The sequence below is a fragment of the Lycium ferocissimum genome, chromosome 11 (genome assembly GCF_029784015.1).
Source record: "Lycium ferocissimum isolate CSIRO_LF1 chromosome 11, AGI_CSIRO_Lferr_CH_V1, whole genome shotgun sequence".
Taxonomy (NCBI): domain Eukaryota; kingdom Viridiplantae; phylum Streptophyta; class Magnoliopsida; order Solanales; family Solanaceae; genus Lycium; species Lycium ferocissimum.
Genome location: NC_081352.1, coordinates 37,439,755 through 37,456,642, shown reverse-complemented (window position 1 = coordinate 37,456,642; position 16,888 = coordinate 37,439,755). Strand labels below are relative to the sequence as shown.

The 16,888-nt window shown below is 34.0% G+C and overlaps 1 protein-coding gene across 1 annotated transcript; it reads left to right on the top strand.

Annotated features, from left to right (window-relative positions):
• The first annotated feature begins 10,339 nt into the window (after positions 1–10,339).
• LOC132038306 (uncharacterized) lies at positions 10,340–12,349 on the top strand. Its single transcript, XM_059428989.1, has one exon. The coding sequence runs from the start codon at positions 10,340–10,342 to the stop codon at positions 12,347–12,349; it is 2,010 nt and encodes a 669-aa protein (XP_059284972.1).
• The last annotated feature ends 4,539 nt before the right edge of the window (positions 12,350–16,888 follow it).

Genomic DNA, 16,888 nt, shown 5'->3' with positions numbered 1-16,888 from the left:
CACCCACATATTTACTTACGTAATTACTAGTACTAACAACCACCTGTAATTGATTTTTAATGTATTTAGATTATATACATTGACGGTGCAATATTTTTTCCACACCGGCTGATGATGCATTGTAATTTTAACCTATTATATCATGTTATACGTGTCATTTTATTCTACGTTATTAATTAATGTTATAAATAGAATTTTCTACAATTATCGTCTAAGTGACATGATTGTGCAAATACTTTTACACTATTAGTACATAGAACATAAAACCTTTTTAAATTATACGATCATATATAAAAAGAAGGCTAGCGTATTTTCTACTTCCTTAGTTGTCGTTAGGTTTAAGGGACTAGATGGGTTATTCTGATTTAAATTTTGGAGTTAAATTATCCCATTTTTGATTGGAGGTATTAGCCAAGTAATATTATTTTATACCAAAATCTTGTTATAACTTATTCCATATAGAGGTGGAATAAGTTATAATTCTGGAATCCATATTTTGAACCAAACAATCCCTCATTGGATTGAGTTGCTTGACAACCTAATTAAGCAGCAAGTTCAAACAAGCGTGGTGCATAATTTGGTTCTACATCCTTGTCGTTGTGTCCTTTTCATGCTAGGAAAATATAGACGAAACATCTATTACTTTGGGAGAAATGAATTTTTAGCCCTTTACAAATATTTTTAGTTTTATGACCCTTTTACAAGATATCTTCATTTTTTACATGTAAGAGATCTCATTTTTCTTCTATTCAAATTATAAGAGACCAAGAAATCTCATTTTCTCTATTACTGCCTTTTATTTTTCCTGTCAATTTTATGGTCCAAATTTAAGACATAGAACTAGTATAGTTGTCTAGACTATTAAATTAATGCGCCTAACATGGTCCATCACTGATAAGTTAAAGGAGACGTACAGATTAATGCTCTCCATTGTGCCAAAAAAAAAAAAAGTAAAAAATAATTAATACTATTGGATGCGAGTACAAGAGCAAAAGTCAGATGTAATTTGGCGGATGACGTGATTAGAAAATGGGAAAAGGGTCAAAAATGCCTCTCTACATTGAAAAAAAGATTAAAAATATCCTCCGTTATGAATTTGGGCCCAAAATACCTCTCCAGTCATTAAAGTTATATTTGGAGGTAGTACAAGAATTTCTCATGTCTCATTCCGCAAAGATTCAGTGGTTTAAGTGGAAGCATAAATATAAATCATGCCCTACTTGTCATGAATATTTCGTCGAAATCTATTTAAGAACATCGTAAATATATCACCCAATTCATCTCCGGGTCTATACATATTCCTAACGGAGATCAAGTAATCTGAAATCGTATCACAGGTAAAGTGACAGTCGATTTCGTTATGTTTAGTAGTTAGTACATTCATGCATGCTACGCTAATTTGTTGTGAAGAGTAACTTAATTATCATGACAACAAAGTTTTGTTAGCTAGTAACAAATCAGGTTTCACCGTTTCAGACCAACTTAATCTAAAAGGTGATGATCAATAGTATTTCATCTGTAGACTAGGCCGCCATAGCCCTAGTCTCAGATTCTACTTCTTCTTTTTTTTATTATTATTTTTATTGAGGATAGGGGAAGGAGATTATAAGATGGAGAATCTAACTCTACTCCAAATTGAGCATAACTTTTATTCTTAACTAGATAATTTGCCCGTCCTTTGCGCTACGAATGATCTTTTCCAATATCCTACTATCAAAAATAACGAAAATAAAAATTCTTAGTTCATTACTTGTTCCTTTTCTTTCGGTAATGTAAATCTCCCTTTTCTTTCTTCCTCTCTAACTTCGAAGTAATAAAAGTAGGCAAGTAAAGAGACTCAAAGACATAAGAAACATGTGTAAGCAAAGAGATTCAAATTATTTTTGCGTAGATACAGTGCAGCATTAGGAATTGGAAGCTTATATTATACTTTTTTTTTAATAAAGTAATAGAAATATTATTGTCAGTACCAAGAGACGGTACACAATACAATACAAAAGTAGCAAAATTTGTAGCTATTGACTCGAAGAGTTCAAAACAATCCAAAAACTACATCATACTATCTAACTAGTGTACTTGCCCGCGCGAACTGTAAGAGATAATTCTCTTACCAATACAAAAGCCATAGATTTAATCCGCACATTTAATCTAAAATATTCTCCTGTTTTATTTTAAGTGAAGGAATTATTGTTTGGGAAGTCAAATAATCTTTTTCTACTACAACTTTCTTATTTGTTTTTAAATATTGCGAATCATTAGTTATGTTGACTTGTATTACTTTCCATATAGTTTTAGTACTACAATTTTGAAGAATCTATGCCCAAATTCATAATACGGATTTATCATCCTCAAACCTTTCTCTAAGAATATCGGTAGGTACAAAAACAAAAAATAATCAATATTCCATATGCGACCAACTTGTTCCCGAGTCCTACATCTAGAGCCACTAGGCATAGGAGCGGGTAACCCATATGCGTTTTTAATTTAGTTGGGTCGGATTTAAATATAGTGGGTTTCAAAATGAAATCGGATTATGTTGGGATTTCCGTTAAGACAGGGGTATATTTGAAAACTTTAATGACGAGAGGGGTATTTTTGACCCAAATTTGTAATGGAGGATATTTTTAGCCCTTTTCCCAAAGTAAAGGGGCATTTTTGACCCTTTTCCCTTTAAAAATTATATGTTATTCTGTATGTCTGTATTATCTGTCTTTTTAAAAAAAATCCATATCATTTAAAAATGACTTTAGCATTACTTAAATGGCTTATTAAGGTGGAATAAGAACAAATAAAGATGCCATGACTCGAACCTACATTTCAATTCTTAGAGCAAACTAAATATAATTTTAAAAACATGAGTTTATTAAAAGGCATTGATGATGTAAAAACTATCAATATAATTAAGTGACTTATAAGATAATTGCATATAATTTCCTATGTAGGTAATCTAGTGAAAAATTAGTAACTGACTTTCTATTCAATATTAAAATTTCCTGAGAGTATATAAAAACTTTTAGAATAGTCGTCGGTGTATGTAACGTAAATTCTTTAAAAATAGAGACACTTCATCTAAACTCTGGAGCAGGTGTTTGGATCATGCCGGGTGTCTATAAATTAATCGTATTATTCTCAAATAAAAAATTGAGGTTGTTGGAGTTGTGTCACTTGTGCCCTGAACCATACTACTGTGCTTTAATTAGAACATAGGTAGTTGCATACTCTGTACTTCACATGACATTAGTAAACAATCAGTTTCTGTTTGGTCAATATATAAACAATCTTTAATTAAACTGCTTTTTGCTTGGCTTAAACTTTGTATGCTATTCAAAAACTAAGTTTTTTCTTGGTGGTATTATGTTATGTTGAGAAAGCAGCAGAAAACCCAAAAAAAAAAAGTGCCTTTTTTTGTTTTTAATGTATATTCCCTGCTGCTTACTCACTTAATTACTGGCTTAGTGTGATCAGCAATACCACGCTTGAATAAAGTAAATTAAAATAGATGTCGCAGTTAAGATAAATAATGGTTTTAATTTTTAATAGCCTACACAATTCATATATCATGCCGCCTATACTTTTTACTAATTTTTTGTTTGTTCACAGGTCCACTAGTGATACCTTAATGTCACAGATAAAAATATTAGGTAAATGTTATTTAACCATGATTAGGTGATCTAAATCGATATGTAAATATAAAATACACATATCTTGATTCCATTGAGTGTAAGTGAATTTTCTTATGTGTTGACCTGAAAGATACGACAAGGACGGTCGTAGAGGTAATTTATTTTTGAATGCACACCGTTTGTGGGTGGGTTAATTGCTCTCTTTTTAAAAAGATTTTGGACGATACTCATCTCTTAAGCTAACTTGATGAATTGAGTTAGGTTGATGACTACATTTTTTCTTATAATAGGCATTAGAGTCATCATCCCAATTTTTTATTTACACGATGTGGGCCTCGTGTTATCTTCGTGTCCATTCATTCGGCGTCTACTTATTGATCTCAATTCTCACATCATTTATAGGTCGATCAATTCTCACCCTTTGAGCGTGCTTTTTGGATCGAGATAAGTTCAAAATCTATTTTCTTATCAACTACTCCCTCTAGTTTTATTTTAATTCAAACTAAGTGTCCACTTACATAGTCAAGAAATTAACTTTATTTTTTAAATTATCCTATTTACTCAAGACAATAAATAAGCAAGAGTTTTATTAATTAAGGGTATTCAGTCAAAATACCTATTTATTCTAGGAGCTTTAGTGTTTTTTAAAGAGTGTGAAAAAGGCCAAGTCAACACTTGTTTTGAACTGAAGGGAACATATATTTATTAGACCCAGTAACTTTGACTCGAGCTAGTATATATGTTAAAATTGACTAAATACGCATATAAGTGATTGTACATTTTTCCAATGTACCGAAAATTTTGATTATGTGCCCAGAATTTCTTTCTTACCATCACAAATTAGCATATTCCGCCATCCTTGTGGAAAATAAATGAAGGATCATTACTCATTAGGCATTTTCAGAAGAAAAATTAGTTCATTGTTAGCATATAGGACACTGAATTCAAGTACTCGCGCTAGCACGGGCCCAGCATTATATCATCTTTTACTTATTAATGTGTTTTTTGTTACTATTCCCTCTCCATGTCGAAAAAATTATCTTAGCTTGATTTGACATGGAATTTAAAAAAATAATTAAAATATGTGGTTTAAAATAAGCCTTAGATATTTATGTGGTTGTAAATCATCTCATAAAATTAAATTATATATAAATATAGAAATATGTCAATCTTTTTGGGACAAACTAATAACGAAAGTATGACAATTTTTTGGGACATAGGGAGTATATGTTGTTTAGTTATATATGTTGTTTAGTTTTACTTAAAATCTATTTTAAAAATAATGATATGTTTTTATATTGATAACAATTAAGTTTAAACAGGAAAAAAATAATTTAAACAGGAACAAAATAAACTTTAAACTTCTTATTTTAGCTTTTTAAAAAGTTTTATAGCCACAAAAATAGTAGGCTATAGTTAAGAACACAAGCTTCCAAAAGCTCTATGGTTACACAAATATTATCACATGTTTAATGCCACAACTTTTAAAAGTTTTTTATTTTTTTCTTAAATTTCCTATTGAGCCATACTATGTTAAACAAACCATAGGTAAAAACTTAAGCTCACAAAATGTTTATATCAAATAATATTAATCTACGATGGTTAAGAGATTTAACAAGGTAAAAAGTGTAAAATTATATGTATATTTTCCTTGAGTTTGTCCTATTTAGAATATTTATTCATATTATAATTTTCCATGTTACCAATACTGATATAGTTAGATTAGCTCATTTGAAATTTTGAATAGCATATTTATTATAGTACTAAAAATATAAAAATAAAGTCATCTATAATGACTAGTTAATGATATGTGCATGAATAATCTGTGGGTCCCCTGATATGAGGATGTAGAGACATGTATGAGACACTCCAAGTAAATCATAAAGGTAACGTGGAATAAGCATAACCATAACCATAACCAGAGAACAAACTTATCAATTAGCTAAAATGACTAAAAGGACAAAAATGTCATTAACAAGTAAGTTAATCAAAGTAAGCACACATGTCGATCTCATCACCTTAACTCAGGGTCCGGAACCAAAATAACCCCGAAAAAAAGGGTATGAACCAAAATACCAAAAAAAAAAAAAGAGGTACAAAAATACCTTTAACGCATGAAGATCATGCGTCGTCAAGTCCTTTAACGCATGATTTTCATGCGTTATTGGAATGCTTTTTTTTTTTTTCCCTTTCTTTCTTCTCTTTCTTTCTTTCTTTTCTTTTCTTTCTTTCTTCCTTTCTTTCACACTTTTTTACATACTTTAGCCATAGGTTAATCATGCTTCGAGACTCCAAAACTTGAATATTTTATATAGAACCCTATTTATTTTTGTGCGACTAATAAGGTAGGCTCAACACATCAAGGATACACAAAACTTCAGATTGTCGTTTTAGTGGTTGAAACGTGCTCGAAGTCCATTTTTGTTTGAAGACTTGTTATCATTAGCTTTAAGTTATTTATGTTTTAGAGTTTCGCGTTATTTTTATATTAATGCGTAACTTCATTTTTAGTGATTATAACTTTATTTTTATAATCAATTAACAAAATATCAATTCATGATCAATTATTTATATGTATTTTTTTTTTCCCGTTATACCCTTCAACCCCCAACTAATTGGAGTCCGCAACTTAAATAACCCAAAAAGTGGATTTGAGTACCAAAATAATCCATTAAAAAACCTTTTGCGCACCAATTTATTTGTAAGTTGGTGAAATTTTAAATGTTCATAACTTTGCGCTCGGATGTCCATTTGATGCAATTTTTTTTTTTTTTGATTTTGTGTATTTTTTCGAGATCGATGCGTCTGAACTGCCGCAAGGCTATTCGCCCGCCACGAATTTTCCAAAAATGTCCGTTATCCCATTCAGTTTCAATTTTCCCCCAAATTCGTGCGCAATTTTCATTTATTTCTTTTTTAAATCTAATGACGAAAAATATATTTCAATTCCATAATCCCGTGATAATGATGTTTTCAATGTCAATTTCAAGGTTCCAAATTCAATTTAAGAAAACAAGTCAGATAGCATTAGTGAACATACAAAATATTAAAAAGTGTCTACATTGTTACTTTAACCAACTTGGCTTAGTGGTAAAGCCTTTGGCTTTTGACTTTTTTTTATCTCATCCACCAGGGATCAAACCTCGGCGGGAGCGTTGAGAAGATATTATTAGTAAAAAATGAACTAAATATTTAACGATTAACATGGGATAAACAAGTAATTAACAGGGGAAAAACAATTTCAGAAATAAATATATTAACAATGACATAATTAACAAATATTAACAATGCCATAATTAAAAAATAATTAACGGAGGTTCATGGAGGTGTCGTATTTGTAAATACTAAATTATTCATTATTCTTGAAATTAACTAAAATTTTATATCTAATTAGAACTTACTTAACTAGGATAAGTTATGGAGGATTTAGTTAGTTATTTTGAATAATCCATGATATTGTATTGTTGATTATAATTTACTTAACTCATATAGTTAAAGTAATAACGAACAAAATTTTATATTAACTAACTAATCCTTCGTCAAAAAATTATGTTAACTAACTAATCATTTTCGAAAATTATGTTAATGATGGTCAATCCAAAACTAAGGATTTGGCTTATCGCTTGTTATTCAGGATTTAGTTTATCATTTGTTATTCGGGATTTAGTTTATTATTCGTTGTTTGGGATTTAGCTTATTGTTCATTATTCGTTAATGGATTATTTTGGAACCCAAACCCAATTTTGGAGTTATTTAAGTTGCGGACTCTAATTAGTTGGGTGTTGAAGGGTATAACGCAAAAAAAAAAAAAATACACAGAAATAATTGATTATGAATTAATATTTTGTTAATTGATTATGGATTATTAATTTGTTAATTTATTTATTTGTGAAATTGTCAAAATAAAGTTACGCATTAATATAAAAATAACACGAAACCCTAAAACATAAATAACTTAAAGCTAATGACAACAAGTCTTCAAACAAAAATGGACTTTGAGCACTTTTCAATCACTAAAACGACAATCCGAAGTTTTGTGTATCCTTGATGTGTTGAGCCTACCTTATTAATCGCACAAAAATAAATAGGATTCTATATAAAATATTCAAGTTTTGGAGTCTCGAAGTATGTAAAAAAGTGTGAAAGAAAGGAAGAAAGAAAGAAAGAAAGAAAGAAAGAAAGGAAAAAAAAGTAGCATTCCAATAACGCATGAAAATCATGCGTTAAAGGACCGGGTTAAGTCCTTTAACGCATGATTTTCATGCGTTAAATGTACTTTTGTACCTCTTTTTTTTACTGGGGTATTTTGGTTCATACCCTTTTTTTTTTTTGGTTATCTTGGTTCCGGACTCCCTTAATTCACTCTTCTATATATACTATAAATACAGAAATATGTCAATCTTTTTGGGACAAACTAATAACGAAAGTAAGATAATTTTTTGGGACATAGGGAGTATATATGTTGTTTAGTTATATATGTTGTTTAGTTTTACTTAAAATCTATTTTAGAAATAATGATATATTTTTATATTGATAACGATTAAGTTTAAACAGGAAAAAAATAATTTAAACAGGAACAAAATAAACTTTAAACTTCTCATTTTAGCTTTTTAAGAAGTTTTATAGCCACAAAAATATTAGGCCATAGTTAAGACCACAAGCTTCCAAAAGCTCTATGGTTACACAAATACTATCACATGTTTAATGCCAAAACTTTTAAAAGTTTTTTTTATTTTTTTCTTAAATTTCCTATTGAGTCATACTATGTTAAACAAACTACATGTAAAAACTTAAGCTCACAAAATGTTTATATCAAATAATATTAATCTACGATGGTTAAGAGATTTAACGAGGTAAAAAGTATAAAATTATATGCATATTTTCCTTGAGTTTGTCCTATTTAGAATATTTATTCATATTATAATTTTCCATGTTACCAATACTGATATAGTTAGATTAGCTCATTTGAAATTTTGAATAGTATATTTATTATAGTACTAAAAATATAAAAATAAAGTCTAACTAATTAATGGTATCTACATGAATAATTTGTGGGTCCCCTGATATGATGATGTAGAGACATGTATGAGACACTCCAAGCAAATCATAAAGTTAACGTGGAATAAGCATAACCATAACCAGAGAACAAACTTATCAATTAACTAAAAGGACAAAAATTCCATTAACAAGTAAGTTAATCAAAGTAAGCACACATGTCGATCTCATCGCCTTAACTCACTCTTCTATATATATATATATATATATATATATATATATCTATATATAATAAGAGAGGCAAAACAGTCCTGTAATGCCAAGTGTAAGCACCACAAAAATGCAAATTAAAAGTTAAAAATATAAATAAAAATAATTAAAACTGGAAGAAAAAAAATGCCAATTCAGAAATATTTGGCTCTCCGATTCAGTATTTTTAGCCCTTTTAAAACCTCTGAATATGAAAAAATTAAATTAACCGTGCATGTATATACTGGCAGAAAAATCTGGTAACCGTACAAAAACCAACGACTTCTTCTCTAAATCTGGTAACCCTTTCCGCATAATAGTTCTCTAAAGTGGAAGAAGTGGTTTCGACGGATACTATAGAAGAAACGGTTGGGTTTCTTTCCGCATTAGAGAGATAGTGGTTTCTCTTCTTCAACAATGGGTTCTTCTTCTTTCTCCAAGGTCATCACCGAACACCATGTAAGTAAATCTTTGATACACGATTAGATGATTTGGGTGCCACATCAGATTGATACACATGGGAAACACATGAAGATGCCAACTAGATCAAAGTCACACGAATTGGATGAAAATGAATTTTGGCGGGAAAGTTAGTTAGTTGGCTTTCAATTTCAAAATTCAGTTAATTCATTTTATGCATGTTTTCAATTCTGTCATTTTCTTTAGCTAGATTGATTCTACAAATATAAATAGGGAAATTGTAATAGAATGGACAACTTTTGACATATTAATGCACTGATTTCCTCCTTCCTGATTCTATCTTCTCTCAACTCTCAACTCTCTCCTTCTCCTTTTTTTCTCAACCTTCTTCTCAATCTTCTTCTATTCTTCTCTGAATTTCTGTGTGATACCAGTTAATTGGTATCAATTGGTATCAGAGCCACCGTTCCTACATCGATTATGGGTCCCCGTAAGGTAGTCGAGACTGCTATAGAGAATCCCTTCGCAATTGCACAAGAGCAGTTTGAAGATCTAGCTGCTCAGCAACTGGAGATTAAAATAGCTATGGATCAGAAGCATCAGGAAATGCGTGAGGAGATGGATCGCAGACAAGCTGAGCTACTCCTAGTTGTCAATGCATTGAAGAGCTCCATTGATGGAATTCATCTCCATCAGAGATCAAAGGAACCAGTTTCTTCTTCAACTTCCAAGGAGGCCAATCCTTTGCATGGTGCGGGTATATTAGGATCTAATCCCTATTCTAATGGTAACAATCGCAGTCATAATTTGTTGTTCCCTCGATTTAATGGAGAGAATTTAAAAACATGGCTGTATAGACTAGAGTAGTACTTTTCTATGGATGACACACCTGTTAATCATAGAATTAGGTTGGTAGCTATGAATCTGGAAGATGAAGCACTAGCGTGGCATCAATCTTATCTGAAATGTAGGGAAACGACTGTGTTACCTAGTTGGGATGAGTATCTGCTAGCACTAACTGAAACATTTGGGGGTGATTATGCTAATCCAAGATGGAACTGAAGCAACTGAGACAAACAGGAACAGTAAGAGAATTTCAATTTGCATTTGACAGGTTACTATCACAATGTAATCTATTTAATGAACAAGCTATGTCGTGTTTCCTGGGAGGACTAAAAGAAGAGTTGATTGGCCCTATTTTGATGCATGAGCCTCAAACTCTTTCTAAGGTATACAGGTTAGCTAGATTAGCTGAAGGGACTATGAATGCTAATGCTAGAAATCAGAAACTGACTGGTATGTCTAGCAATGTTGTGAAGAGAGATAATTCAGGCCCTAGAAATGTTACTTCCAATTACCAGCAGAATACCAGGCTACCCTTACCTGTTGCTAATACTGATAGCAACCTTAAGCCTAGAAGGACCATATCACCAGCTGAGATGCAAGCTAAGAGGGCTCAAGGCTTGTGTTTCTGGTGTGATGATAAATACACACCTGGCCACAAGTGTAATTTGCCAAAGCAACTATTTGTGTTAGAAATGGAGGAAGGTGAACCAGACAAGGGTATAGAGGTGTTAGAGCAAATTGAAGAGGATGGGGAAAAGGATAAATGGTCAAATACAGAAGTGAACACCCCCCTGATCTCTTTCTGTGCACTAACTGGGTTGCAAGGAGCTCAAACCATCCATGTAGTTGGTTATCATGAGAAGAGGCCTATCCAGCTTTTGTTGGATGGAGGAAGTACTCACAATTTCATAGATGTTAATGCTGTGAAGAAGTTGGGTTGTACTGTCATTCCCACACCTCCAAGTAATGTCAGCTTGGGTAACAGTTCAGTAGAAACAACTTCTGGTTTAGTCAAGGACTTCAAGTGGATGATGAATGGCACCACATACTGCCTTGATCTAATAGTATTCCCTGTAGGGAAATATGATGTGGTTTTGGGTGCATTATGGATGAAAAGTTTAGGCCCTATCACTACAGATTACACTAAGCTGACTATGTTATTTGATTATCAGGGTAAACACCAGGTGCTGAAGGGAGTCAATGAGGAATGCAAGTTGACTAGTCCTAAATCTGTGAACAAGAAACAAGGACCTGATGTTCAGTTCTTTATGCTGCAGCTACTCCTTAGGGAAGTCAAAGCTGAAGTGCATCATCACCTTGACTCTTTACATCTACCACAGGTCACTGAGACACCTGTAGTTTTGAGTGCACTCCTTCACCAGTACCAACAGATCTTTGCAGAACCAACCACTCTTCCTCCTCAGAGGGGAGTATTTGACCACAGAATTTCCCTTCAACCAGGAGCTCAACCTGTCAACCTAAGACCCTATAGGTATCCTTCTATGAAGAAAGATATCATAGAGAAGTTGGTTCAAGATATGTTAAATCAAGGGGTTATTCAGCATAGCAGCAGTCCCTTCTCTTCTCCTGTGGTATTGGTGGGCAAAAAGGATGGAAGCTGGAGGTTATGTGTGGATTATAGGGGACTGAATAGATGCACCATTAAAGATAAGTTTCCTATACCAATTATTGATGATTTACTTGATGAATTATCTGGTGCATCAATCTTTTCTAAGGTAGACTTAAGATCAGGCTACCATCAAATCAGGATGGTGGGTGAGGACATTCAGAAAACTGCATTTAAGACTCATATGGGCCATTATGAGTTCTTAGTCATGCCCTTTGGCCTTACTAATGCACCATCCACTTTTCAGTGTTTGATGAATCATGTATTTCAGCAGTATCTAAGGAAATTTGTTCTTGTCTTCTTTGATGATATTCTCATTTATAGTGTGAACCTCCAAGATCATGTTATCCATCTACAGGTAGTGTTTGATCTCATAGTGAAACATCAACTACTAGCTAAGTATTCTAAGTGTGTTTTTGGGGTCCCTAAGGTTGAGTACTACTTGGGCCATTTCATATCTGCTAAAGGTGTTGCTACTGATCCTAAGAAGATAGTAGCAGTACAAGAGTGGCCAGTTCCAAAAACTCTCAAACAACCAAGAGGGTTCCTTGGACTAGCTGGATATTACAGAAAATTTATTCAAGTCTAGAAGTAATAGAATGGGAAATTGGTGAAGAAAACACCATTAATGAGGGTTGTGGAGCTTCATGCCCACCAAGTGTTTGATAAAATGCTTAGATGACCAAAGCATGAATATTATTGCTAATATAGAATCCCTTTGACTTGTATTGCTATAGATCAAAGTTGAAAGGAGTGACGAACATTGTATTACGCTCAAAGGCTGGAATTAAGGTATGTGAGGCTAACTATCTACGTTAGGGAATGTTCATGATTCTCCTACGCCTCATTCTTCATACTTGTCCGCAATTTGACTCGAATATAGTTTAGCCCTAGTTTCATGATATGATATAGAACCGTTATCTTCTAGGGGTTGCGTTATAGGGTCGTTCATGGTTATCACTTGAACATCATGAACTCGAGCACGTAATCTTTATAGACTTATGCATTATTATCACATGAGTCTCAGCTAAGTGTATAACAGCTATTTGCAAGAGTCCCTTAATCGTTAAACGATTATCATGCTATCGGCTATAAGGCCTCGGCTTTGTAAATTGTTAATGTTGAACACCCCGCAAAAACTTTTGGGCCACTGGCCTCGCTTTATGCATACGTATTGCTTGGGCCGGAAGGCCACGGCTTTTGTGCACATTATTTGGGCCCCGCCACGGCGATTATATTTACAATGTTACAAGTGATTCTTCATCCGCAACGAGTACTTCTTTCTTGCTTTCGTTTAGTTCGCTTTCGGTTTTCGGTTTCGGTTCTAGTATTTTATTGTTTCGGTTGCTTTACATACCCAAGACAATTCAAATGTACCGATGTCCCTTTTGACTCGCATCTCGCGATGCAGTAACGATACACGAGTTGACGACTCGGCTAATTAGGAGTGCACGTGTCGGGCATCGCGAGCCCCACATTCCTTCGGGGCGTTGTCAGCTATCCAGTTATTTCAGTTTATAGACAGCTCTATTATTCAGTACTCTTAGAGGCTTCATAGACACAGTTCAGACAATCAGATATTTATTATGTTAGCCATGTTGGCTACTTTCAGATATGTTCAGATTGTCTAAGTATTTCCGCATTATGATATTTCAGTGAGACCTTTAGTTAATCGACATGTGTTAGTTTTATTTTATAAATTAGTTATGTTTCGGTACCACATGTTGATTAGAGCGATGGTTCGCTCGGTCACATGCGATCGAGCACCGGGTGCCGTGTTACGTCCGAGCCCGAGGTTCGGGCGTGACAATGGGTGCGTGCCCTTACAGACCTACTTAAGAAAGATAACTTTACATGGTCTGAAGCTGCTGCACAAGCTTTCTCTGATCTCAAGGTTGCTCTCACAACTGTGCCAGTATTGGCTCTACCTAACTACTCACTACCTTTTGTAGTTGAGACTGATGCCAGTGGGAATGGCATTGGTGCAGTTTTGATGCAAGCTGGTCATCCAATTGCCTACATTAGTAAAGGGTTGGCTGTTTCACATGTAGCATTTTCTGTCTATGATAAGGAACTCTTAGCCTTGGTTTTTGCTGTCACTAAGTGGTCTCACTATTTGCTGGGGCAACACTTTATTGTTAAGACTGATCAAAAGGCCTTAAAATACTTGTTAGAGCAAAAAGTCCACACTGATTCTCAGATCAGGTGGTTGGCCAAGTTACTTCCATTTGATTTTGAAATTCGACATGTTAAAGGCAAGGAAAATGTAGCTGTCGATTCTCTTTCAAGAATGCAAGGTCTTTGAGTTGATGTCTATGTTGGTTTCATCTGTGCAGACTGATTTATGGGATGAGATCAGACTGGGATGGACTACTGATCCTGAATTAGTTGCACTCATTGCTTCTCTTCAGACTACTCCACAAAAGCATTTCACTTGGCTCAATGATCAGCTCAGAAGGAAGGGAAAGTTAGTTATTAGTAATGATAAAGACCTCCGGACCAAGATTATTACTCTCTATGGCATTCCACATCATCTGGTGGCCACTCTGGTATTGATGCAACTACTCACTTATTTTTATTGGAAGGGGATTAGAGGTGATATTGTTGACTTTATTCACAAATGCAACACCTGTCAGAGAAACAAGTATGATACCTCTGCCTATGCTGGTCTTTTACAACCCCTACCTGTACCTGCTTTACCTTGGTCTGATATTTGCATGGACTTTGTGGAAGGTCTTCCAAAATCCAAAGGCAAATCAGTAATTTGGGTGGTGGTTGATCGGCTCACAAAGGCTGGTCATTTTATTGCCTTGTCACATCCTTACACTGCATAATCATTGGTGCCTATTTTCCTTGACAACATTTTCAAACTTCATGGTTTCCCTACCATCGTTACAAGTGACAGGGATCTCATATTCATCAGTGCCTTTTGGAGGGAGTTTCTCACTGCTCAAGGGGTCACCCTACAGACCTCTACATCTTACCATCCTCAAACAGATGGTCAAACTGAGGTCCTCAACAGGTGCTTAGAGACTTATCTTAGGTGCTTTTGTGCTGACTCTCCTACCGATTGGGTTTAGTTCCTTTCTTTAGCTGAATGGTGGTACAATTCTAATCCACATTCAGCCACTCAAACATCCCCTTTTGAGTTACTCTATGGTTACCCTCCTCCTATTCATTTGCCCTACTTGTGTGGTGATGCTGCTGATGGCCTTATTGATGACATGCATCTTCTTAGAGAGTTCAAACTTGATCTAGCTAAATTCCATCTCAGCAGAGCCCAATAGAGAATGAGGGATCAGGCTAATGCTCATAGAACTGATAAACAATTTCAGGTGGGAGATTGGGTATTTGTTAAACTGCAACCATACAGGAAATCCTCCCTCTCTCAATGCCCTTACAACAAACTCTCTTCTAGATACTTTGGCCCTTACCCTATTCGAAAGGAGGGGGCTGTAGCTTATAAGTTGCTACTTCCCCCTGAGGTCCTTATCCACCCCACCTTTCATATTTCCTAACTTAAATTTTGCTATGAAATTCCCCATGACATTATCCATCCACCAGTGGTTGTCCTTGCTAGTGCCCTTTGTCCTACTCCTGAACTGATCTTGGATCACAGATTGGTCAAAAAGGGCAATAAATTAGTAAAGGCCCAATGCTTAATCAAGTGGTCGGTCCGGATGCTTCATTTGCAACTGGGAGTTTGTTCGCACGTGAGATTTCCCTCATTCACCCTTGAGGACAAGGGTGTTGTTCCACAGGGGGGGTATTGATACACAATTAGATGATTTGGATGCCACATCAGCTTGATACACATGGGAAACACATGAAGATGCCAACTAGATCAAAGTCACACGAATTGGATGAAAATGAATTTTGGCGGGAAAGTTAGTTAGTTAGCTTTCAATTTCAAAATTCGCTAATTCATTTTATGCATGTTTTCAATTGTCATTTTCTTTAGCTAGATTGATTCTACAAATATAAATAGGGAAATTGTAATAGAATGGACAACTTTTGACATATTAATGCACTGATTTCCTCCTTCCTGATTCTATCTTCTCTCAACTCTCTCCTTCTCCTTCTTTTCTCAACCTTCTTCTCAATCTTCGTCTATTTCTTCTCTGAATTTCTGTGTGATACCAGTTAATTGGTATCAATCTTTGAAACTCTACTACACACTTCTATGTATGTATATATTCACAATTAGGATTCTAGGGTTTGGATGTATATTAGTCCTTTTGGGAATTCCGTGCTCCATTTAATTCTTCACATCAAAGGAGTAGTTGCTATGGCAGGACAAGCATTCAAAAGGTAAGATTTGAGATCAATAGATATATTTTTTGTTTTGCTTATTTTGAAAGTTTTAATTTCATCAAAGTTTGGAGATTGTGGTTGCTAAACTTTGCTTCTATTTCAATATTTTTAGGAGATCTTTTGAGTATTTCTAAGAGATCTATTTTTGTTGGAGGTTTCAAATTTTGTACTAGGAGTTCTAATTAGAACCCAATCTGTGATTTTGTTTTGGAGAAATCTTTATTGGTTTTGATTTTTTGTTATACATCCGACTTTTGAAACTAGAAGAGTGTGTAGTTGATGGGAATTTTTCGCATTCTCCTCTGAGTTTTTGAATATTTTAAGTTAATATAGATTTCTACTACTTTTGCAGGTGGCTGTTTTGGCTATTTTTTTTGGTATCGCGCTGATGCTTCACTATATTGTAATTTAAAATTGTATATTTTTTCCTGAAGAAATTCACTGCCAACTTCTCGAGTAGTTAACGAGGGTTCCTGTTATTGTTCCAACAAACATTTTAAATGGGCATGTTTTCGTCTAAGGTCACTTCATCATCTTATTATTTATATTTACTCCTATTTATTTTGTGCTATAGTAGAGCTTGATTTGCAATCTTTATTTGAGACTAGATTTTCAGGTCATGATTTAAGCGAAAGGCTTAAGTTGAATGATCTATTTAATCTACTATGTATCACTACGACGCTTCCTATTAGCTACATACATGCTTCACTCTTTGACTCCTTCCTCTTTTCCCTATTTCTTTGACAGTAAAAGCACTATTGAATTTGACAAGAGATGAAATAAAGTAAGTGCAATGGATCTAAGCAAAATTTTC

Bases quoted from the DNA above. Each gene is read 5' to 3' on its own strand.
- LOC132038306 (XM_059428989.1), top strand. From the start codon at position 10,340: ATGGAACTGAAGCAACTGAGACAAACAGGAACAGTAAGAGAATTTCAA.